Source organism: Hoplias malabaricus, chromosome 2 (genome assembly GCF_029633855.1).
Source record: "Hoplias malabaricus isolate fHopMal1 chromosome 2, fHopMal1.hap1, whole genome shotgun sequence".
Lineage (NCBI taxonomy): Eukaryota > Metazoa > Chordata > Actinopteri > Characiformes > Erythrinidae > Hoplias > Hoplias malabaricus.
The window spans coordinates 56,606,678-56,632,723 of NC_089801.1; the positions used below are offsets into that span (position 1 = coordinate 56,606,678).

The window sequence follows — 26,046 nt, forward strand, 5'->3', positions numbered from 1 at the left end:
TTAAATTTATATTTGTAGTAATTCAAAATTCATGTGAATTTCTACATATAAATCCACATGTGGACCCCAGCTGATGTCTCTAAAATCATTTATAGTGTTAAAAAGTGAGAGTCTACATTTTTTGGCCTTTAGGAGTCAATTGGAAGCATGCAAACTTTCTTAGGGTCGAAAACCACATCTTTTCCTACTTTAAAGAAAACCCAACTATTTTGATTTATTCCAATTATTTAGAAAGTAATAATCATTCAAATTTGGCTGTGTAATTTCGGAAATTCTGAACAATAGTTTGAGGCTAACAGGTTACAAAAAGAAGTGTATTATTAAATGTTCATCTGATGGGAAGGATTTGGACGTCTACAAGGTCTTGTGTGGATGTTATGAGTTCCATTTTGATCAATGTTTTCTGGCTTATTTTGTATGAAAATAAACCTTTTGCATAGTGCTATAATCTTCTATATCCCTCACAGAACATGGGATAGGCCCAAATCTGTGGTTAGAGACATTATGATTAATGCTTTAGTTAATACCCAAAAATGTCACCCTTATTTCAGTTTCTCTTCTTCCTTTTTATGATTTTTAATCAGTTTTCCCCCTAAATACTCATGGCCAACTGCGCGGCTGTGCCTGATCCACTCATACCACACACTAACACACTACCACCACGTCAGTGTCACTGCAGCTCTGAGAATGATCCACCACCACATCACACCTTCTCACCTCGCTGAAGAATAGGGTGAAATGGGGGTAACAATGTATGCAGAGCAACAGATGGACTACAGTATGTAATTGCAACACTACTCATTGACTGGTGTCGAGAGTGAAGCTAAGAGAGTCATGTAGCTGGTGTTGTTGGGTCCAGCAGGGGGCGCTGTCCCTGTGGTGTGTGTGGATCCCAATGCCTGGGTGCAGCGAGGGGAACACTGTACTGAATAAACAGCGCCGTCCTTCAGACGAGATGTAAAACAGAGGCCCTGAGGGCTGTAAAGACCACTGGGGGGCAGCTCCTGGAACAGAGTTTGTCTCAGTCTGCCCCTGTGGTCCCTCTCTGTCCTCCTGATCATCCCCGTCTTTAATAAACCACTCTGTCCCTTCCCCTCATCTCCTAATCGCTGATCTGTGGTGAGGGGGGAGAGTGGACACTGGACGTGGAACTATCATTCATTCATTCACATTTAAAAATATAAAAGTGGAATGTATTAATAGGAACATTTATGTAAAAATTAAAAGATGAAGGACTGAAGTCTTAACCAAAATAGTGTCCACTAATCCTGGCTCTTACATGTGACCTCAGTCCTGTTTGTGAGAGAGGGTTTATCCTCTTTCAGAGTTACTTTAAATCCTCAGAGGCTTGGGAATCTCCTCTCTCTCTCTCTTTCTCTCTCTCTCTCTGTCAGTGATAAGGATGGAGGGACAGAAGGTGGTTCTAATAACTGGATGTTCTTCTGGAATTGGACTAAAGATCGCGGTTCTTCTCGCTAAAGACCCACAGCAGAGATACCATGGTAAACTGCTGTTTTTATCTTTTCTTCATTCATTCATTCACATTTCGTAAGTGGTCTTTTCTGATCAGGGTTGTGGTGACACACACTCACCCAGAACCTCTCTTTTACACACACACACACACACACCCCTACCGTTTCACACACTCACCCGGTCACTCACACACTCACCCCTGTCTGTGTTTGGACTGTGGGAGGGAACCCACGCAGACACAGGTAGAACACCCCACTCTTCGGGGTCTGGAGGTCTGAGCTGTGTGACACTGGTGAGTTCTGTCATGCTGCTGGTCCCCAACTTGAGGAGGATGTGTGGGTCGTGACAGGAAGGGGGTCCGGAGTAAAACCCATTCTGAGTTGACTGTATAGACTGGCTGATCTGCTGTGGTGACCCAAAAAGTGTTGTTCCACTGACCACAGCACACTCAGGATTGAAACCTTGCTGTGCTCCGGTATCAGTTCTGAGGGAATTAGGACACTTTGCTCTCCGTTAACTCACCCACAGCTCTCAGCTCGCTCTGAGTCACAAGACACAGCAGGTACCAGGACCAAATGCATCTAATTTTACTGTAGAAGCCAATGGACGAGCTGGACCCACCCCTGTCCAGTCCGTGTGGGCTCCACTAAGGTGAGCAGGCTGTGTGATGAATTCAGCACCAGTTTCTTATTTCTTACGTCAAGGATCAGATGAGTTCACTTGCTGCGATATTACAATCACATTTATATAACACAGAATAAAGAGAGTCTGTATATATAAAACCCTTTATCCATACTTACCCTTAATTCTCTTCAGCTATTTTCAGACACAAACAACATTATTTAACCCTCCACACACTCTCTACCTAAAGGTTATGTGCACAATTTCCTCCAGCGCAGTCCACAGCAAAGTCTGAAAGCCATGCCTCTTCTTCCACCTGGCATAACACTTCTGGGCAGTTAGTGTTCTCCTCTAAGTGTGTTGAATGGCCCACTTCTGTGTGAAGCTCCAGTTGCTGTTACTGTGGGTGGGTTACTGGGGGGCACCTAGCTATCGGGGGGAACTAGTGATGAAGCCTGGCCTCTGTAGTGGAAAATGATGACAAAAATAAGAAAGCTCAGTCTCTGAGTCGGCATCAGGTAAAACAACAGTTTATTTGGAGAGAATGCTATGCGTAACACCTTTTCCTCCCTCCCTGACCGTTTCTCAACCAGTGTCTTTTATACCTGTAATTGCCATTACCATGGCACCCATTGAAGTTACCATTTGTTCACTATCAATCACATTCCCATGTATTCTGTTCCCAGTATGACTCCAAGCCACTTTTACCATTTGTCTACACTCTTTGTATATCTATCACCTTTCCTGATGCACTCTGTGCACCCCTCTCTATTCAGTTGGTCTCGGTGGTCTCCTCTCTGTGGCCTGGAGACAAAAGGAGTTGATTGAAAGGAAGGTGTCGATATGCTGTTATTTGAAACACGCACACACACAAGCCTGTTGTTCACACAGAGAATTGAGGAATAAAACAATTTCAGTTACACAAGCATACATGGTGATTGCTGATTAAAAATACCTCTATTGATTATGAATCATTTCAATAAACGATTTCCATCACACCTCATAGCGCTTTTCCACCAAAAGAAATCTGGTTCTTGAACTGGTCCCGTTCCTGATTCTTGGAACCTTGGTTCTTTCCAGTGAACCACCGCGTTTCTACATGTTTAGAGGGGAACCGAGGATATTTCATCAGCGGTTCTGCTGTGTCTGAATACAGCGTCAGAGCCACAGATAAACTGTCATGACAGGGTCATTGTTTATTCTGTTTACTGTGGATCAGTCAGATCAGAGTGAGATATAACACTGTGTAAATGTTGCTGAGTTCAGAGGCGTCCTGCTGAGCTTGTGAACAGCGGAGAAATGTAACCAACACAGAGCTGCGGCTCGGACCAACGCCCACTGTGTCGCTCCAAACACAACCCCAGAAACACACACAAATGGAGCGTGTTCCTTCTTTATTTCCTATTATTTGTTTTTATGAAACAGTGTAAATGTCCCCATCCACAGACCACGGTTCGCACTGAAGAACCTATTCTTCTTTGGTTCCAGCTGGGAATTAACTTTTCTGGTTCACGAACCAGTTTATGTCGGTGGAAACGTGCCGGAACCATTGTGGGTCCTCCTTTGTGGAAAAGTACTATCAGTGAGTGCCCCAATGAAAAAATGTTCGAAGAGAGAAAAAAGCCTCCATTCCCAGTGTCCACTCCACTCCACACCTTCACTCCACCACTGTGGCTCCAGTCGTCCCCCTGCAGCAGCTCCTGGATCAGTGATGGATCTGATTCAGCACAAACTTTTACTCCCTGCGTTTTAAAGCTAAATCTCTAGTGTTTGACCAGAGGAGGACTGTCTCCTGTGAGTCTCAGTTCCGCAGGAGGCTTTTCCTCCAGCTTTGAGGGAGTTTCTCCTGCCACTGTCGCCTTCAACTGCTCCCCTGGGGTTTTACTTCATACTTTTGTTTTATTTCTCAATGTTTGTGAAGATGCTTTTGACTCCCTCAGATTGTAAAAATTGCTACAAATAACTCATCACTCTGTCCTGATTTTCTCTCTGTTTTCTCTCTCTCTCTCTCTCTCTGTAGTCATAGCGACAATGAGAGATCTGAAGAAGAAAGACAAGCTGCTGGAAGCTGCAGGGGACACTTACGGTAAAACCCTGTCTCTCCTCACGCTAGACGTCTGCAGTGATGAGTCCGTTCAGCAGTGTGTCAACAACGTCAAAAACCGCCATATTGATGTCCTGAGTGAGGAAAAAAACACACACACACACACACATTTTTGGCTATATCAGGATTTTGCAAGCACAGACCACGCCTGGACGGAGATGGAGGACTCGGGCTGGAGTTGTGGGTGGCTTGGATGTGTGTGTGTGTGTGTGTGTGTGATTCCTTCCCTAAACTCTTCACTTTTCACACTGCTTCATTTTTAGGTGCTTTTCTGTTGAATAAAGTGAGAATGTGATTTTAATACGACACACAGTCACTTTACAATGACAAAAGATAGGAGAGTGTTTTCTGTTTAAATTACAAGTATAAACTACACAAAAACAACATTTTAAATGTTTAAAGGCCTCATGTGTCATTTGTGGCCCGTGTTCACAGATCCAGATGAATCTAATTAAGCAGAAAACCCTGGGTCTGTAAGAGGGTCCAGGACTGAGAGACACTAGCAGCTCCTCAGTACTCCCTCAGATAATCCCTGTTTATTTACAGCCCTCAGATCCTCTTTCACACACACACACACACACACACACACACACACAGCTGACTGGCACAGTCCCTTACCTCAGAGATAAGACTTCATTGATCTTGATAGAGATTGCATTAGCGTACACACTGCACTAGACCAGACTCATATCAGTCTGAATATGGAGGAGGGGGTGGGGGGTGATACAGAAGTCCAAATCAATTCAGAGTGAAATATATCAATGTAAACACACGAGGCGATGAGAATCAGTGGCTACAGCTCTCCACACATTATCACCCAGAGCCACAGGGACCGTAGCACTCAGTCTGCAGTGGAACAGGTGTGTGGAACTGTGGAGCTGTGTTCTCTGGAGCGATGGAGTTCCTCTGGTGTGTGGAACAGTGGAACTGTGTTCTCTGGAGCGATAGAGTTCCTCTGGTGTGTTGAACAGTGGGACTGTGTTCTCTGGAGTGATGGAGTTCCTCTGGTGTGTGGAACAGTGGAACTGTGTTCTCTGGAGTGATGACATTCCTCTGGTGTGTGGAACAGTGGAACTGTGTTCTCTGGAGTGATGGCATTCCTCTGGTGTGTGGAACAGTGAAACTGTGTTCTCTGGAGTGATGGAGTCCCTCTGGTGTGTGGAACAGTGTAACTGTGTTCTCTGGAGTGATTGTGTTTCTATGCTGTGCTCTTTCTCTAGTCAATAATGCAGGAATTGGTCTGGTGGGGCCTCTGGAGAGCTTCAGCCTGGAGGAGATGAAGAAGGTTTTTGAGACCAATTTCTTCGGCGTAATCCGAATGATTAAAGAGGTGCTGCCCGATATGAAGAGACGCTGCTCGGGACGCATCATCATCATGAGCAGCGCCATGGGACTACAGGGTACACCCCAAAACATCACCTCAATACGGCAGACCCTTTAAAATCTAGTGATTAGAGATTAACCTCTTTATACAGGATGTGTGACTTATTTCACCAGCCGTGCTCAGACCTTTATATCATGGCTGTTTCTTAAAGAAACACCACGTAATATTTTAAACTTAAAATTACAGCTTCAAAATCATTGTGATGCTTCACTGAGCTTTAATAAGAAGAACAGAGCCTCTGTCATTGCTACTCTGGACCCAGCACTGCAGAAATTGCACTATGTATCCTATGCACTATGTATTGATTTCAGTACAGTGCTGTGCAGAAGAATTACACTAGGGGGAGCCCCAGGAGTAAAAAAAACTAATCTCACTTAGTGTTCCATTAAATTGTAACCTTACAGGAGACCAGTGGAGACCAGTGGATGTCAGTGGAGCGTTTCTATTGGTCCATTTATCAGGAAACACTCACACAGTGTGAAGGACAGGTGCTGTGTTCAAGTGATGTAGTAACTAAACATCCACAAACACAGAGACACGGCTTTTAATCAGACAAAGACAATATGCTTTTCAACTAAACAATATTTCAGGACCCGTAAAGTAATAACGTTATTATTATTATTATTATTATTATTGTTTCTCATGTCATTTTTTTATGTATGTACTGCTTTCTCTGTATGGAGCTATATTCGAGTCAAAAGTTTTGTTCATTTAAAAAAAATTCTGAAACTCAAAGTTCAAATCTTAAGATTAAACATTGAAAAATACAACAAAGTATTCAACATTAAAATAAGTATAGGATGATTTTTTTTCCAAATAGAAATTTGATACAACATATAATTTTTTGAGTAAATAATTTATTTTTTTTCACTTTGCTATATATTTTGATATTTGAAGTCTTATATTTTTCATTTGCAGTTCCATCTGTCACGCACTGGTCCTGTCCTGTGTCTGTTTTTCCCACTATCTGCTCTAGCACATGGCTCTGTTTGTTATTGTTACTGCCTTCGTCCTAGTCCGGCCTTAGCTCCACCCTCTGGTTGTGCCTCCTTTGTAGTCCTGCCCTCTTGTTATCTGTCTCAGGTGTTCCTTGTCTGTGTTGTGTATTTATGATCCTTTGTGTGACTGCTAATTTGTTGAACATTCCTTGTTCCATTTGTATGTTTGTTAGGTCTGTCTGTTTCTTTTCCCTTTCTGTGCCCGTTACACTTTGAAATCGGTTTGTGTCTCTCTTTCGTCTGTTTTCTCTTTCTGTGCTTGGTTTGTCTGTTTCCATCTCTGGTATGTTAGTGTCCCTCTCTCTGTCTTTGTCTAAGGTCCTCAGTTAAAGTTTCTGTATCTGTCTCCTAGTCCAGGTCTCTGTTTAGTTCTCCCTGTCCAGGTCTCTGTTTAGTTCTCCCTGCTTCTGTTGGTGTGACGGCAGCTTTGTCCTGATAGAGCGGACACCATCGCCAGCAAAGTGCTGGGAAACTAAAGTGTGGCTTTGGAACTATGCTCTGACAGAGTTTATAGCTCTTTTAATGTGGTTGGTGCCAAATGTTGTCTAAAAGAGCTCACTATAAAGAACTATGTCACTGAAGTCAATGTTTTACACTGAATATTGCATATAACGTGAGAGTTCAGCGATAGTTCTCATAGTCAACAGTGAGGAAGGTCCACCGCCTTCATTGCTATGCTGTCAGTCATTAGACCACGCCACTCTCGGCTGATGTCCCACCTCTCACGCTAGATCAGGGCCACAACTCTGAAACTGAAAAACCGATCCGAAAAAGGATCCAAAAGTGAAAAGAAAAAGTGTGAAAGTGAAAATAAGATCTGCGACCGAAAAAATAAACTAATATAAGATCTGAATCTGAAAACATTAAATCTGCAACTGAAATATATAAGACTTCAAATATCAAAATATATAGGAAAGAGAAAAATAAAAATAAATAATTTATTCAAAAAAATTTAATAATTGAATCAAAATTCAATTTAAACTGAAAAAAAAAACATCCTACACTTATTTTAATTTTGAATACTTTGTTGTATTTTTCAAAGTTCAATCTCAAGATTTGAACTTTCAGTTTCAGTTTTTTTTAATGAACAAAACGTTTAACCCAATATAGCTCCATATCTTTCTCCCTCCCTCAATCTCTCTCTTTCTCTCTCTCTCTCTCTCGCTCTCTCTCTCTGTGTATTAGGTGTAGTGTTTAATGACGTTTATGCAGCGTCTAAGTTTGCTGTTGAAGGTCTCTGTGAGTGTCTCGCAGTTCAGCTCCTCAAATTTAACATACAGTGAGTACCTCTCTCTCTCTTTCTCTTTCTCTCACTCTCTCTCTCTCTCTCTTTGGTTATTATTACCTGGTACAGAGAGAAGAGAACACGTCCCTCTGGTCTCACCCTTCCTTATACTAATTCCCAGTGCACTACAGAATCCAGAGTAAGATTGTAATGATGATGTTTAAAGCCCTGATTGCTTGTATTGTGTTTATATTGTGGACAGGTTTTACACGTCCGCGCCTGTAAGGTCTCTAAGGTCATCATCACTGTCACTTCCGTCTCTCCCAAAGGCTCGTCTCATGTTCAAAGGGGATCATAGCTTTGCTGACATTAGATTTAACTCCTTTCTGACTGTTTTAAATCCAAGCTCAGGACATTTCTATGGTCTTTAATCTGCTGAGGTGTGGACTCAGGAACCATCCACCCTGTCTGTCACTCCCCCAAACAAATTAAAGAAGCCCTGAATGACCCACTTCCCAAACACAACTTATACAGCTTATGCAAGAATAGAACATGAATATTTCACACATCTGAGTATCTCAGCAGCCATAGTAAGTGTACAGAAGGCAGTCCTACCTTAAGCAACTTCTTTAAAAAATAATTTTAAAAAACCAAAACACAGATATTAAGCAATTTTTCCAGTAATGCTGCTTCAGCTGCTTCTCATCCCTTTTTAAGATTTTTTGTCTTGCAAACTACAGCCCTTCAGGCTATTATCTGGCCCTCTGAATATTTACCCAATTGTCCTAAAAACCGCATTAATTTCACCTTTTTCCTGCAATATCCTGCATTCAACTGAGTCAACTAGATGGCGCTTCAAACACTACTGACTTCTGCTAAAGGCGAGTCTATTAGATCTACAGCTCTACGCCTCTGGAGTCACTGATCACGGAAGTGTGATCTCAGCACTCAGCTGGTTCAAGACGTCTCACATAGACCGTTAACGTTTGTTGAAAGTGCTGCTTTAAACGCTGTATTAGTTTTGTTTCGACTGCGATACACTAACAGAAACAAAGATAAAATAAAAAATACATTACAAAATCACATTCTCACATAAATTAAACTCACATAATTACATGAGTCTGGCATTTCATTTATATTCAGAAATAAGATAAATATAGATTATATATTAAGGTAGGTATAATCTTTAAATACACATGTAATTTATGTATTTATTAGTTCCCGCTCCCCATAACACCCACCTTGGCCCGTCTGTCATTTTTTAAACCTCAGTGTGGCCCTTGAGCTCAAAATTTGCCCGTTCCTGGTCTAGGGCAGCGTTTCTCAAAGTGTGGGGCCTGTGGGTATTGCAGGGGGGTGCAAGGAATCTGAAGAAACAAGCATTTCTTTATTAATGAGCCTGTCTTTATTAACGCCCTTCTGTTTTTCCTACAAAGATTACTCAGTAAAAAGCACCCACTCACAGTGGATTCATTAATAGCCCTTAAACATAATAAAAGAACATTAGATAGGAGACCAAAACATGTAGCTTGCCTGGAAGCAAAATATGTTTTTATTCGCAAACATTTATTTTGAAAATATGCCACAGAGATTACCATGTTTTGGTTATTAAACAGAATTTTAGACAATTTGCCACATTTTAGCACTTTTCCATTCACAGTCCAAATTAATTTTTTTTCTTTCAATAGGTTCTTTTGTTATTCTTTATAAATAAGATCAGTAAATAATTTGAATCCAGCACAGTATCAACATTTTTAAAATAATAATTTTATATCAGGCTTATACTCATTATTATATCTCTCATAGTTGTTGGTAATATTTGTATTAGTTTCTTTTCCAGAATAAAAGTCCCTGTGAATTTAAAATTAAAAACTAGATTAAAAATGGTTTATGTCTTGGAGTTGTGAATTCATATTTCAGAATTGATTTCAAATCCTGTGACTACACATTCATTGGCTTTTTGTCAATTCAATTCAATTCAATTCAAGGTGCTTTATTGACATGACAAATTAGTTTGTATTGTCAAAGCTTGGGTTACAATTTTAAAAGTTTAAGAAGAACATAAATATTGAAGTAAATAATCAAATTTTGAATTGGATAATTACAGGGTGTAACGTATTAGAAACTTGGAAACAGTAACATTTACCACTAGTAACAGTGACTGGAACTATGGGAAAAGGTTGTAGAGTATGTTAGAGTATGTATAGAGTATTATGGGGTCATAGGGTGTGTGTGTATGTTTGACAGGGTCACTCACTGTCCCTTTTGCGATGGCAGGTGAGGACGTTGAGAGTGCAGCTCTCTCTCTGTTCTCCCAGCAGATACGGTAGTCTGTCTGTGGGGGTCAGGGCTGTGAAGGATGGGTGTTTTTTCTAAATTTAATTAATTTGTCTCCAACCGGGTGTCTTGATTGGTTTATTTAGCACAGTACACATTGGGTAGTATAAATTAGTGCTGTTGAGGACCCCCTGGTGGCCAGGTCGGTCATCCTTCCCTGGGTGGACTGATGTGTGTTTGTGTTTGTGTAACTGCTGACTGGAGGAATTCTTTCTCATAAAGCACTTCATTTTTAAATGTGCTCTAGAAAATAAATGTACTTACTTTCCTACTCAACCCCTTCTCTCTTTCTCTCTCTCTCTCTCTCAGGGTGTGTATGATAGAGCCGGGTCCAGTCCACACAGAGTTTGAGATGAAGATGATTGAGGACGTGTCTCAGAAGGAGTTTCCCGGCGCTGACCCCAACACCGTCCACTACTTTAAAAACGTTTACCTTCCCTCGTCCGTGGACGTGTTTCAGACACTCGGCCAGAGTCCGGACGACATCGCCAAGGTCAGGAGAACATCTTGTTCACACACACATAAAAAGAGAGACAGAGAGGGAGGGGGAGAATGCTTGGAGGAGAACACTGATAAATCTGCTGGCTGATAAAGTGCTGACTGGAGGGGCAGAACTAGGAATGTTCAGGGTGTATATATATATATATATATAGAGAGAGAGAGAGAGACAGAGAGAGAGAGATTAAAGTAAAAGTTAGCGTTCTTCTCCGAGCCGCAGTGAGAACACACCCTGAAGTAGAATATCTCACGCTGTGAGCTGCCTGTGTGAAAGGACTACTCCGGGACATTTCCGGACCTGATACTCTGGTAAAAGAGATCTCTCTCTATCTTTCTCACACACACACACATTCATTCACTCTCTCCCTCTCTTCCCCATCTCTCTCTGTCTGTCTCTCTCTAGTGCACTAAGAAGGTGATAGAGGCAACCAGCCCCCGGTTCCGTAACCTGACCAATCCCCTGTACACCCCAATCGTGGCGCTGAAGATGGCGGATGACACGGGGGGTCTCTCTGTCTCAGCGTTTTATCACATGCTATTTAACCTCGGAGGACTGATGCACGTCAGCATGACGGCTCTGAGGTGGCTGACCTGTGGGTGTTTACGCAGCCGCACGATCTCCCCCGACTAAACACACAAACACACCGCCATCCTCTCACACCACATACACCACCCCAGTTCTGTTCACACTTCAGCACTCAACACTTAAGCACCAGCGCACCCTCAGAACGGGTCTGAGAAATATCCGGATCCCTGCACATCCAGTGTAACCCTTATCCAGTTCAGGGAGGTGGTGGGTCTGGAGCCTACCCGGAATCACTGGGAGCAAGGTGGGAGCAAGCCCTGTAGGGGGCGCCAGTCCTTCACAGGGTGACACACGCTCACACATTCACTCACACACTCCAATCCACCTATCAACATGTATTTTTGAAGCGTGGGAGGAAACCGGCGCACCCGGAGGAAACCCGCAGGGAGAACACAACACACTCCTCACAGACAGTCACCCGGAGTGGGACCCACAACCTCCAGGACCCTGGAGCTGTGACAGAGACACTACCTGCTGCTCCACTGTGCCGCCCCTTTTGTAAAGTGTTTCTTTGTGATTGTACAGTGACTGTGTGTGGTATTAAAATCACATTCTCATTTTATTAAACAGAAAAGAACCTAAAAATGAATTAATGTGAAAAGTGAAGAGTTTATTGGGCACTGCCTTTGTTCTGAGCTCCATCAGGAAAAAGCTGCAGAAGACCGTGATGGGTTTGGTCTGTTCTTGGGGACAATACTGTGTTTTAAAGTCTGTGTGAGTGTGGGTTTAGACGATTCCCAGATGGGGTCAGTGTCAGAGATCAGGAATGGAGCACAGTAACACTGCATTTTTAAGTTATTTTCTGTTGATAAATGTTGGATGTATCAACAACATGACTCTAACATGCTGAACTCCAAGCACAATTCCCTTTGTTTTCACTGAAATATCACAAGAAATCAGTTTTACAAATCTCTAAACACTGCATCATTTAGGAAACTGTTCACCTGCAAACACCGGCCTTCAACTTCCCGACTCCCAACTCGTCTCACTCATGTTTCACCTGTTCACACTCAACTGGGAGCAGACTGTGATCATTTGTAAAGAGCATAAAAGAGGCAGGATGTAAATCTATTTCATGACTTTTGCAATAAATAAATTTCTTTTGTGACCTTTTTTTTATCTGCCTTTTTCTTTGTGGTGTTTCTCGTTTTGCTACATACTCCGTGGGTTTTAAATGGGTCCACTGTGTGTTATGTACAGATACATGTCGTAGTGTAAATGCTTTGGGACAAAGAACCTTACACTTCACCAAAATGAGAAAAAGAAATTCTATTTTCCACACCCCAATATGCATTTGAATGTGTAGCATGGCCTCGTTAAGCACAAGCACACATCTCCATGTGTGATGGCAGTGTTGTGAGTCGTATCAGTGTTTATTTGACTGACTCTGTAAGAGATGTGTAACAGCTGTGTGTAGTGAAAGGGGTCAGGTCTGAGGAGAGAGCGTGGTTCTCAGGGCTGTGTTCATTTGTCCAGAGATTTGTGGCTTTTCGACAAAGTAATAAACTCTTTTGAGTTTGATAAATGGAGCCAAGTTTCTGGAAATGTGTTTAACATTTAGGAAAAAACTGTAACGCAGCTTGGGAATAGTGTCTCTTTTTGGCCCAGACTGAATCAGTCCTGTATCTCAGCCCAGGTTTCATCAGTGGGTTAAATGTTGGAGCCTCATATGGAAGCCCTATGGGGTCAGTGATGGGACAAGGACAAACAGATTATTAAAAAGAAATAAGAGAGACACCAATCAAAAATGTGCTCAATTACAGTTTAATCACAGGGTAGATTTACAGCAGCAGTCTCTCCAGTGATTATTAAACAGCTGTGATACTATGGAGTGAGATCACTACGACACTAAATCGAGCACGTCAGACTCAACAAGCACACAGAATCAAGAAAACCGAGCGAAAACAGCAACAGCGGAAAATCAAGCACTGTGCTCACCTCCTGTAGCTCCACGCTCTCGTTTCACTGTGTGCTCCAGTTTTTTCCTTGCTTCAAAAATTTGAGCTCGCTTCTCAAAATCTGCTCCCTTCTCGGTTTTAACAGGAAATACGTCACGGATTCAAAACCTGGTAACCGATTCCTAGTGATGCCACCCTTGAATCTGAAAATGGTTAATTACTCGAAGCTTCGTGACACAGGGCACATAAGTGCTGTCTGGTGGCCAAAACCTCAAAACGCTTTGTGTATCTCGCGAACAGATGTCACTTTTACAGCTTTTAAAACCGTGTTTTGTGTGCATTACAATCATGTATTTGTTGTTTAAATAAAATAAACCACTAAAACTAAATTGTTGTGCACGTCTTCAATATCTCATTGCTGATTTGGGTTGATTTGGTAGAAAACTTTAATGAATGAATAATATATTCTGTTACAATACATAAAACAGTAATATATTAAAAATAAGTTTAGAACACACTCATAACACATCTTGATGAAGCACATTGTAATTACTGTTGTAATTACATTCACAGTGTTGCAGGTTGGAACTTCTTGTTATGTAATTATTCGGTTAATATCTAAAATTATAATATTCTTTGAGCAGGGCTTTCAATAATACATTTACAATTATTGCCGTGCTAATCCATGTCCTGTTTTTTCCAAAGGCGAGGCTCATGTGGGCTTGCATATGAGGTATTTAACATGAGAGAATTTTGTGTGCATGCCTTCAAGCTTCAGATTCAAGAGTGCCATCACTAGGAACCGGTTACCGGGTTTTGAATCGGTGACGTATTTCCTGTTAATACCGAGAAACGAGCAGATTTTTGAGAAGAGAGCTCAAATGTCTGAAGCGAGGAAAAAACTGGAGCATGTACTGAAAACTGAAACAAGAACGCGAAGCTACAGGTGGTGAGCACAGTGCTTGATTTTCTGCTCTCACTGTCGCTGTTTTCGCTCGGTTTTCTTGCTTCTGTGCGTCTTCATTGAGTCTGACTTGCTCGATTTAGTGTCGTTTTTGTGCTCTCGCATAAAAGACGGTAATCTCACTTCTACATTATACTGACACCTACTATAGATCATGGGAGAGAGCCTCTGTGTCACAGGGAGTTTAAAGGCTGTAGACTGCAGGCTCCTTTTACACTGTGCAGTCCATGATAGCGCCGTCAGTATTGAGGATCCACAGGTGTCCAAGGTCATAGGTGACGTGGGAGGCTGTTGGCCCGTACTGGACCTGGCTCCAGTTGCTTCCAGCAGGATTGTCTGGGGAGACTCCCAACCTGCAAGACACCAGCCGAATATTGTGGACGTTAGATACTTTTAGCCTGTATTTCTGGGGAAAAAAATGGTTTTCATTATCAAGATTTTATTTTACCCCCAGATTTCATCTGCAGTTCGCTCCACAAGTATGTACCCCTCCGATCAAACACAGCACCCCTTGACTGTGAAGGGTGGGGGTGAGCATGTGTTTCCTCCAATAAACATGAGGCCAACCCACTACTTTTTATGAGCTGCCTCCAACACAACACTGACCAGCTCCAGCTCAATGCTCCGGAGGAAAACACACAGTGCCCAGATCTGTCACATCAGCCCGTGCTAGCTAGCACTATAGGCAGTAATGGGGGAGACTAGACTCTCAGCATGGGGGAGACTTGGACAGCTAAGTCATCTCCAGGATTCAAACCTGTGATCTGCAGGGGATGTGGTCAGCATACTTCCATTTCTCTGCTATAAACTAATTTAACAAAACAGACCATAGGTTGTAGAGATATGAAACTTTGTCAGTAGGCAGTATTATTTCCCACTACTTAGGTGCTCAAATTCAGCCCAATCAACCAGATGGTGGTTCTATAGAGGAATGTAACAAAATTTGGTCCATATCTCAAACACTGGGTTGTAGGGAAATTCTGTGCCTGAAACTGAACTAAACTGCCTTTGGAGTGTTTAGCTCCTCCCACTATTCTGAGCTCATTTGCATTTTATGGAAATTATCTGAAGACTTTGGATTTTCAACGTTTTCACAGATGACAAAAGATTCCTAAAAGCTGAAAGCAAAATTAGGTAGTATTTTTTACCTTAAATTACAGATTAAAAGTCATGGTGTTTTTCCACAGAGCTGTAAAACACTCTTAAATAAATAAAGGTGCCACAAGAGATTGTTTTTCCGCCAATGTGGAACGGACTCTGGTTCTGGTTCATGTTAGAAACATTCGGCACATTTCCACCAACAAAAATAGGTTCCGGAACCTGAAAAGTTTGTTCGCAGCAGGAACCAAAGAACAGTAGGTTTTTCAGCACGAACCGTGACGACATTTGTGGGCGTGTCTAGGTACAAGAGCAAGGCACCATCTTCTCACTTCTATTTATTGCCACTGTGCAACGCCCCCTATTGATGACGTATTCTGTGACGTATCCTGGGCTACATTAAAACTGGTGTAAACGCAGCTGGTTCACTGAAAAGCACCAAGGTTCTTAAAAACTCAAAGGGAACCAGTTCAAGAACCAGAGCTCTTTTGGTGGAAAAGAGTTATGAGCGATGACTTTGAAGAACCACTTTTGGTTCCATAAAAATCATTTTTTTAATAGGTTTAAATGGGTAACGGACCATAAGATTGAATGACGGATTGTTAAACTTTTAAAGGTTCTTCACACTCACACATCTCTGAAACTCAGATGATTCTTTATGGAATCTAAAGTGGCTCTTCTATGGCATTGCTCAAAGAAGCCTTTGTAGATCCTTGGTGCAGGGAGAACAGAGACTGTTTTTGTTTCTCCAGGCTCAACACTACAGAAACTGCACTAATCTTTTGGAGGAGGGTAGGAAAATATCCGCCCCCCTCCCCTGATTTCAGAACTGTGCTGTAAAAGTGAATTAGACCCTGCAATTTGAGGAAAAATATCAAATCTTACCTAGTGTTGCTTTAATGAATAAAACATAAATGTATAAAATCATTCTCCATTGTAATTCCTCCCAATAATGAAATCACCTCTGGTAGATATTTCCTTGGAAACTGACCCCGTAGACTTGTCCATCCGTGGACACCTCAATCATGGACAGACCTCCGGACACGGACTCCCAATTTAAGGAACCAGAGCAAGAGCTCTCAGTCACACCCTGAAACAAAGCAGATTCAAACTGAAAACCCACTCCCTGATATAACAAACAGGCTGAAGAGTCCTGAACCTTTACATCATGAACCGACTGGGTGGAACCAGCTGCGGCTTAGTCTTTATCAGCAGAATACCTTCATAATGTAGATTGCGTCTGCGCTATTGACTCCCCAACAGCTGTAAGGTCCACAGCTGTAATACTTCAGCTGTCCAGGGATGTGCGTCCATCCAGAACCTTTTCCCCCAGGGAGGCAGAAGATTTCATCAATCATGCTGACACCAGCTGGGGACACTGTTCCTCCTGCATCAATCTGTTTTAGTTTACCTTGGTCAAGAACAGATGAACAGAAATGTAAATAAACAGGGAAAAGATTTCTTAAATCACTGCAAAATGTCAAGAGCCACAGACCTGGCACGATAACCCAATCTCCTCTCACGAGTTTGTAGATGAAATCATTTTTATTGACCCCCCAGACTCCAGCAGGGCCCACGCTGACGTGCGTCAGAGATCCAGGGACTTTCATCCAGGAGTTGCTGTACAGAGTGAAGATCTCATTTTGATTGCTGACTCCAAACACTTGGCCATTTGCTGCGTCAATCTGCTTCAGAACGCCTGGCACCTGTGTGCACTGAAGAGCTGTGAGGAGGGCAATGGCACATCATGAGAGTTGAGATAACCATTTATGGCATGTAGAAGAGTCACCTAAAATGTTTACTCATGGTACACATGTAAGCAAGTGTACTGTTAGGAGTCCAGAGACATAGATCAAGGCCAGTGTGATGTATGAACCTAGAGATGTCCTATTTACACTGAACTCACCAGAGGGCAGACTAGGGATTCTGAATGTAACCAGTGTGGCATTAGTTCAAATAAATAAGTGATGAACCAGAGTTGTCCTCCTTGCTCTGTGTGTCGATTAATAATGTTTACTTAGTTACACTATAAGGGAGCAACATAACATAAACTGGCAACTAGTCACGTGTTTCGGAATACTTTGCATCGATAATGTGAATACTTTGCTGTGAAAGTTAAGCCACCCTTGTGCAAGTTTTGGACCGAAATGAACACCCGTGTGGGTAGCTAATGTGCTGATCAACTATAAGCCAACCATCAATGGATACAAGGGCATTGAGTGCTTTAGGTTCATCTACAGTGCAAGTAATCCCAGAAAGACCTATGATGGCTGGAATATATGGACAAATGGACATTTTCGATGAGTCTGGTGAGCAGTGGGCAACGTATATTGAATGTTTTGAGCATTATGTGGTGGCTAATGACATTCACGAAGCTAAGAAAGTTTCAGTACTGTTCATGGGACCTAAAACATATGGACTGCTTCGTAGCTTAGTAGCTCCCGTGGCACCTGGCACAAAGACTTACGAACAGGTTGTGACTGTGGTTAAAGATCACTTCACACCAAAACCGCTTGTTATAGCCAAAAGGTTCAGGTTCCACAGGCGAAATCAGGGGGAAAGAGAAACGGTAGCACAGTATGTAGTAGTACTCAAGAAGCTATCAGAACACTGTGAAGTTCGGGGCTTATCTAGAGGACGCTCTGAGGGACAGAGTTGTTTGCGGATTGAAATGCGAAACTGTCCAGAAATGTCTTCTGATTGAGGAAAACTTCACATTCATAAAAGCAGTGGAACATGCAGTGTCAGCAGAGACAGCAGCATGCGACGTACAACAGTTAAGTAATTCCCTGAAAGTACATGCAGTGTTTTCGCAAAGTGAAAAATGCCGCTGCTGTGGGAAGGGAAATCACAGTGATGATGACTGCTGGTACAAAGACTGCGAATGTCACCAGGAGGAAAGGCCATATGAAACAAATGTGTAGGGGTAGATCAAAAGGCAGTCACGAAAGAGAACATAAACACAAAGATAGATAGCCTGAACAGAAAAGCCATGCTCACAAATGCAGTGTGAAAGATAGAAAGGAAAAATCCATCACGTCAAGGTGAATGAAAGTGAAAGTGACGGAACTAAAGCGGATAGTGACAGTGACTTGGGACTGTATGCAGTGTCTCAAAAAGGGAAATATTCATGCATATCAGTAGTGAAAGAAAATGGAGATGGAATTAGATACAGGGGCTGCAGTGTCACTGATTCCTTATGAAATGTACAAACGAAAGATGCACAAAATTCCTCTGCAACCCACTGATATCATGCTAAAGACAAACACAGGAGAGCCTTTGGCACCAGAAGGAGTCATTAAAGTGCAAGTGACATTGAACAAGCAACACCCTGTATTGCCACTGTATGTGGTGAAGGCGGATGTTCCACCATTGTTTGGCAGGGAGTGGCTGAGAGTCATTCAACTGAATTGGAGAGACTTAAAGATGGTACATGCAATTGAGCATAGACAGACAGACAGCTTAGAGACAGTGTTAAAGAGATACTCCGCTGTTTTCTCCGATAAGTTGGGCACCATAACTGGAGTTAAAGCCAGGCTCACTCTAAGACCAAACAGTGTACCCAAATTCTGCCCACCACGCAATGTGCCATATGCTCTTCGACAGCGAGTGGAAGCTGAACTGACACGCCTTACTGAGATTGACATCATCTCACCGGTGGCGCATAGTGACTGGGCTACATCAGTGGTGCCCATGAACAAGAAGGACAGCACCGTGAGACTCTGAGGGGGCTTCAAAGTCACACTCAACCCAGCGCTCTGCATCGAAAAACACCCAATTCCTCGTAATGAGGACGTGTTCACTTCTCTCGCTGGAGGTCAACGTTTCAGTAAGCTGGAGGTCAACGCTTCAGTTAGCTGGATCTATCCAATGCATAGCTACAGATGGAAGTAGAAGAGGGCTCCAAGAAGTTGCTGACCATCTCAACACAGAAAGGACTCTTCTGCTTCAACCGCTTGCCTTTTGGTGTAGCATCATCGCTCGCCTTATTCCAGAAAGCAATGGCTCAGGTGCTCCTCGGACTGACACACACTCACTGCTACCTGGACGACATACTTGTCAGTGGTTCTGACGAGCAGACACACCTGAAAACCCTGAATGCAGTGGTCAGCAGGCTAGAGGAATACGGTCTGCACATCAAGAAAGAGGGCCACATCATTGACGCTGCTGGGCTCCACAAGTCACCAGAGAAGGTACGCACCATTGTGGAAACACCAGCACCAGGCAATTTCAACTTCGATCTTTCCTAGGAATGCTTAACTATTATGGACGCTTCATCCCTGATCGGTCCACTGTGCTAAAGCCGTTGAATGAACTGCTGAACAAAGCGTTCCAGAAAGCCAAAGCACTCCTGATATCACAGGAGGTGCTAACACACTACAACCCCGTGTTGCCTCTTCACCTCGTTTGTGACACTTCACCCTATGGGGTCAGAGCTGTTCTCTTTCATGTCATGCCGGATGGTGATGAAAAACCCATCGCCTATGCACCCAGAACTCTCAGCAAAACAGAACAAAATTACGCTCAGATTGAGAGGGAGGCGTTGATAGTCTTTGGAGTACGCAAGTTTCACCAGTACCTGTATGGCAATACATTCACTCTACTCACTGACCATCACCCACTTACAACCATCTTCAGTCCAGTGAAAAGCACACCATCCATGGCTGCCGCTCGCATGCAACGCTGGGTTCTCCTGCTCTCCGCTCACAATTACACCATTGAGTACAGAAAAGGGGCCCTATATGCCAACGCTGATGGACTGTCGAGGTTACCGCTCCCTCATGCCCCCAGGGAGAATCAAGGTGCAGTGGAGGTGTTCTACACCTCACAGTTGGACACATTGCCAGTCGGCAACGCTGAGATCAAGCGTCACACCATGACTGATTCCACCCTGTCCTGTGTCATGGAAACGGTCACAACTGGCCGTTTTCCAGCTGCAAAGGATGCAGTGGACTAGCTGTCTCCCTATCTCCAGCGCTGCCATGATCTCACCATGCAGCACAGATGCCTCATGTGGGGTTTGAGAGTGATTGTGCCACCCAAACTGCACCCCCGGGTGTTGACAGAGCTGCACTCAGCACACCCAGGTGTAGTAAGGATGAAGAGCTTGGCCCGCAGCTACGTTTGGTGGCCCAGCAACGACTCCCAGATCGAGCACCAAGCAAAGTCATGCCACTCATGTCAGTGAGTGCAGAAAGACCCTGGCCTAGCACCCTTACACCCGTGGATGTGGCCATCCAGTCCTTGGGAATGGATACACCGACTTTGCCGGTCCATTTGAGGGGCACATATACCTGGTCGTAGTGGACTCACACTCCAAATGGCCCGAGGTGCACATCATGGATAGCACCACATCCAGCAAAACCATCCAAGTGCTTAGGGGACTCTTTAGTTACTATGGCATTCCACACGGTCTTGTAAGTGACAATGGCCCTCAGTCCTGCTCTGAAGAATCCAGCACATTTCTGAGAGCCAATGGAATCAAACACATTCGCTCAGCACCGTACCACCCTGCCTCCAATGGCTTAGCAGAGCGATTTGTGCAAACTTTCAAGCACGATCTGAAATCTTCCAGAGGAAATTCACCAGTGCAACAGCGTCTAGATACATTCCTCCTGACCTACTGCAACACCCCGCATACAACACCCAAGGAAAGCCCTGCAATGCTGTTCATCGGACGCAAACTGCGTTCTCGACTGGATTTCTTGAAAGCAATTGTAGTTGGAACAGTGAACCAGTCACAAGAGGCTCAACAGCAACGGCACCAGCTACACTCTAAACAGAGACAGTTTGAAATTGGTGAGCCAGTGCTCATGCGTGATTATAGGAGGGGGGAGGATAAGTGGACGCAAGCTGTGGTGATCGAGAAGACCAGACCAGTGTCTTACAAGGTAAATGTGGGAACACAACTACACTTTATTATAACACAGACCACAACAAATGTGACTGGTCCACAGTCAGATGAACATGAATGAAGTGGGAGGAAGTCCATCAGGAGCAGAGACCCAGGTGGGAAAAAATTCCAGTGTTGTATTTGTTTCTTTCCTGGCACCACATGTAAGCTACACAAAACAATAATACTGTGTCCTGCAGTATTTAAAAATTTGGACTGTATCTCAAATGAGGGTTAGGGTTAAGTATTTATAATGTGTGTGGTGTGTCAAATTTCTGTGTGGTGTCTTTAAATACAAGACCAGAGTTAACTCATGTGCATTAAAGAGAGCCACAGGAAGGGGGCGCTGTGGGAGCTATCTGACTGGTGATGTCATGCTCTGAAAATGGGTGGGGGGAAAAAACACAAGCCCAGTAGCCCACTGCAGTTGAGTTTTTTTAACCCTTTAACTTAACCAGGCAAGTCATTAGAACATAATTGTATTTAAAAGAACAGCCTGGTAAGTAGCAGAAGCTGCTTGAGGGATCATTGAGAGAGTTTAGCGCTGAGTTTCTGTTAAAAGAGAGATGAATGAAGCCGAAAATAGACAAAACTCTCAGAAGAGCCTTCACTTAACTCTGTGGTCACAGCTATGAGGCTTTATCTCTAAATGTGTGTGATTTGAGCCTCAGTTTCACTGGAATACTATCTGCTTTGGTGTATTTAACCCACTGTTGGACAAAGTACACAATCCATGTACTTGTGTACAGATACAGATCCTCAAGGTGAAATATTACTCCAGTAAAAGTAGAAGTCCTTGGTGTAGATCTCTACTTGAGTAAAATACAAAAGTATTTACCTTCAAATGTACTTAAGTATTGAAAGTAAAGGTACCATGACGTATTTATGGCTCTAACGTCCCATTATTAGTTTTGAAACAAGACTCATATTTAACACACTGTAGGTGAAAGGCTCTAGTGTTACTCTTGGTGCCGCAGTCTTTTAATAGAATGTCATTAATGAGTGTGACACTGAACACAGCAGAAATGTCCAAAGATTAAATACAGTGAATGATGTTATATCACTGCTGCCACTGAGTAGACTAATCCATAAGCATGATATTCAATTCCACTGTTATGCTGATGACACATATATATCAGCCAAACCTAATAATTTTGTCTACAGAAAATTACAATATCTAATTGAAATTAAGGACTGGATTATGCAAAATGTTCTCATGTTAAATTCTGATAAATCTGAGGTCTTGTTACTAGGTACAGATACTCAGATACATTCACTCAGAAATGCTACTTTTAATCTTGGTATTTCAAAAGTAAAACATAGTGCCATCATTAAACACTTAGGGGTAGCTTTTGATTCAACTTTCACATTTGATACCCACATATCCAACACAGTCAATACTGCCTTCTTCCACTTATTTAATCCTTAAATGATGCAGAAAAACTAGTGCATTCATTTATAACTTCACATCTGGACTACTGAAATGTGTTTCTGACAGGGAGCTCGTGCAAAGCGTTACACAAGCTTCAGTTAGTTCACAATTCAGCAGCCAGTGTGCTCACTAGAGCTAGAAAATTTTAAATAACCCCAGTTCTCTCGTCCCTACACTGGCTAACCGTAACATTACACATTGACTATAAAATACTCCTCTTATAAATCTCTAAATGGTTTAGGCCCACAGTATCTTACTGAACTTCTCATACCTTATCTCCGGTCACGTACACTTCATTCACAGGACGCTCGTCTACTCTTAGTTCCTCACATTAAGAAAAACACTGCAGGAGGAAGAACCTTTTCTCACAAAGCTCCTCAGCTCTGGAATAGATTTGACAGTTGATTTGATATCAGCTGTCTCATACACCCAATGCGCTGCCCCTCCAAAACAACAGAGGTCACTGTCTCCTGAGTATTACGCCGTAGGGCACACATCAATCTGAACCCTACACATAGCCTGACTTGCACCTCTCCAGAAATATAACTAACTATGCATTGCATTGACGCTAACCGCTATGACTGTGATTGGTCTGCAGTGAGACGAACATGAATCAAGTTGAACCGAGGAAGCCCAAAAATATGAACTCCTCCACACTACAGAGACTGCAGACAGCAGCAAAGTCACCTCCAGAGATTTCCTCAGACATTGGTTTGGACCATCACAATAATTTTGAAGTTGTAGTTTTAAGAAATAAAATATTACATCGAGTTTTATCTTCATAGTTACAAAGTAAGTCTATTGTTTGAGCTATTTCTGCGATTCTGAGCCGTCTGTTTCTTAAATAAGTTTTTAGTTTTTCCTGGTACTCGGTTTTGTTTTTTGGATTTGCCTTTTGTACTTGTTTATTTCGCTATTATTATTTTCAGATTTTGGAAATATTTCTGGTTTTGACCTCACTTCAGGTACTGTGTTAATTAACACTGTAAATTGTTAAAAACAGTGTTAAATGAACCAGCCACCAATTCTAAACAGCCTTATTTCACTTATTTTAACTTTTTTTAATAACTTTTCTGTTCCTCCAAAACCAGTCTCTGAAATTTTCTCTCACAGAAATGGGTTTTTATCATCAACACGTGTTGGTGTGCACTGTCGGGCTGTGTGGAGCTGAACTGCACAGCACTGAAAACCCTTCGCAAATGGGAAATCAATCCAAACGTGAAAGAGGAAGCCAAAAGGGGTCTGTGTCGGAAAGGACCAGTAGAAACAAAACAATGAAAGGGCACTGTGTCTGGAAGAACAACAACAGAACGCACATCTATAAAAAAATATGGTTCTCATCTGAGCTCACCCACAGCTGCAGTGAGAAACCCTGGTGGAGCTGAAGGAGCTGCACTCACCCAGAGAGATGGTCCAGATGTTCATGAGAACAAAGAAGACTGCGATTTTGCCCATGGCCTGCAGTTATAGCTGTGATTGTACTGACAGAAACTGTGATTCTGAAATGTAACAGTCCTGTGGAGCATAAATAAAGGGAAGTGAGTATAAGGAAGTGACTGATGAACCCAAATGACTGGACATTGCACTTGGGACATTTACACTTTGAACCCAGGTTGGTTTCCTCATTAATAACATGTGTTATATAAAGTCTTTAGTCTCTGTGTCCTTTTAGAGATTTTCATTTATTCATTCCTTTAATAAAATAATGCCAGTTGGTCCAAAACCTACCCAGAGCTGGCTGGACTATCATAATTAGTGCTTCTGTTTTATAAAATGTGGCTAACTAAAGACCTGTGTCGTCTTTGAGAGTCTGCACTCATGAATGTTACAGTTGGTGTCAGAAATGGGATTCTATGGAAGCAAATCTGTCTCATCAGATTCTGAAATATTATTTGTAGCACTGAATTTTTTTACACTGAAATTATGCTTCTGAATTTTGCTGCTTTTCAAGTTAAGTCTTCAGATTTCCACCTCTGAATTATTTGCTTCGAAATTATGCGTCTGAATATAATTTTTCTATCTGAATTTATTAACCTTGAATAATAACAGTGAAAACGTGTTCTTGAAAAATTCACGAGATCAATTTAAGAGTAATTTTATTCAGATGCATAATTTCAGTCCAAAATATTCAGAGGTGGAAATTTGAAGACTTAAATTCAAAAGCAACAAAATTCAGAAGCATAATTTCAGTCCAAAAAATTCAGTGCTACAAATCAAAGGTGGTAATATTTCAAAGTCTGATGAGACAGATTTGCTTCTATAGATTCCACTCAGGAGAGAAGCATGTTCCTGCTGTTCCTCATTGAGTGGACCAGAGGAAGGTCCAGGCAGTTGAGAGAGAATTGAATACTGGGTCTGCTCTTAGCCCAAAACAGCTAACCAGATAGTTAACCATGCATCACAGACTCCACACCATCAGCTAAGGGATAACAGTTATTAAGGCACCAAAGAAGAGCACTGCTGCTACATTCGGCAGTGAGGCACCCTTACAATACTCAAATATATATACTAAATTTAAACTCTCTGACCAGCAGCGCATCCTGAAAACCAGACCCATCCAAATAAATAAACAAAGTAAAACCACTCACCTGCAACACTGGACAAACCAATTTATTTCACAACACAAACTGAACTGCTTCCTGACCCTAAAACCACAGCACCCACCAGCCCAGTATCTCCTCACTGTCTGAGAAAAACAGAGGCAGATCCTGACAAAAATACAGACTGGGTGACCACACCCTTGCCATAGAGAAAGACAGATGCGGGGGTCCCCAGAGAGGACAGAGTGTGTGGTTACTGTGAGACGGGAGGTAGAGATAGAGGTGGACTTCTTGCTGAAATGTCCCAAATATCCAAGTGTAAGGAGTAAATATTTGACCAGTTTGAAAAACGCATTGGCATTTTCAGAGTGCTCGGAGAGGATAAACTGGCTGCTGTGTTGGGAGAAGGTCAGTCAGCGTCCACTGCAGCCAGATACGTGCAGGAATGTCATAAACCACACACACACACACACACACACACACACTAAAACACACACACACAGATAATTTTGTACTGTTATATATGTAAATATATTAAATAGACCTTCTTATTAACACAGAGATTATAACAAATTTGCTTTTCTTAATGTTTCCTTAATTTTATTTTTCTTTCTTTTCTATATGTTTTAATTCAATGAAATCATGACCCTGAATTTGATAAGCGGTTACTGAATGAATGAATTAATAATTAGTTTAATACATAATTTATTAATAACTTAAACTGGGCTTTTTTTTTCTTAACAAAATAACATTTTTTGGAGTGGGACATTGTTTCATGCTTTGTGATTTATATCAAGCAAATCTTGGACTTTTGTTTCAAAATAAGGCTTATGCTTTTATTTTGACATATTGTGAATTCCCTGCAGACCTTCACTCATGTAGCTTATAGCAGCAGAGACTGTTTTCCAAAGCAGAGAGGAGCTTTATCGTAAATAGCGAGTAACTTTAAACAAACACAAACATGAGTTAATCTTTCCTCACTGTCCTTTACAGTT

General features: G+C 42.3%; 2 protein-coding genes across 2 annotated transcripts; one reads left to right on the forward strand and one right to left on the reverse strand.

The window, feature by feature from the left end:
• Positions 1-750: 750 nt before the first annotated feature.
• Positions 751-11,746, forward strand: LOC136677095 (retinol dehydrogenase 8-like). Its single transcript, XM_066654506.1, has 7 exons — positions 751-778; positions 1,395-1,502; positions 4,115-4,276; positions 5,419-5,598; positions 7,766-7,859; positions 10,452-10,635; positions 11,044-11,746. Exons 1-7 carry the CDS (start codon positions 751-753, stop codon positions 11,269-11,271), a joined length of 984 nt encoding a protein of 327 aa, XP_066510603.1. The 3' UTR covers positions 11,272-11,746.
• Positions 11,747-14,139: 2,393 nt separating this feature from the next.
• Positions 14,140-25,193, reverse strand: LOC136686553 (fish-egg lectin-like). Its single transcript, XM_066660419.1, has 6 exons — positions 25,100-25,193; positions 23,912-24,026; positions 16,682-16,909; positions 16,407-16,597; positions 16,149-16,276; positions 14,140-14,441 (listed from the first exon to the last, which is right to left on the reverse strand). Exons 2-6 carry the CDS (start codon positions 23,964-23,966, stop codon positions 14,300-14,302), a joined length of 744 nt encoding a protein of 247 aa, XP_066516516.1. The 5' UTR covers positions 23,967-24,026; positions 25,100-25,193; the 3' UTR covers positions 14,140-14,299.
• Positions 25,194-26,046: the final 853 nt, after the last annotated feature.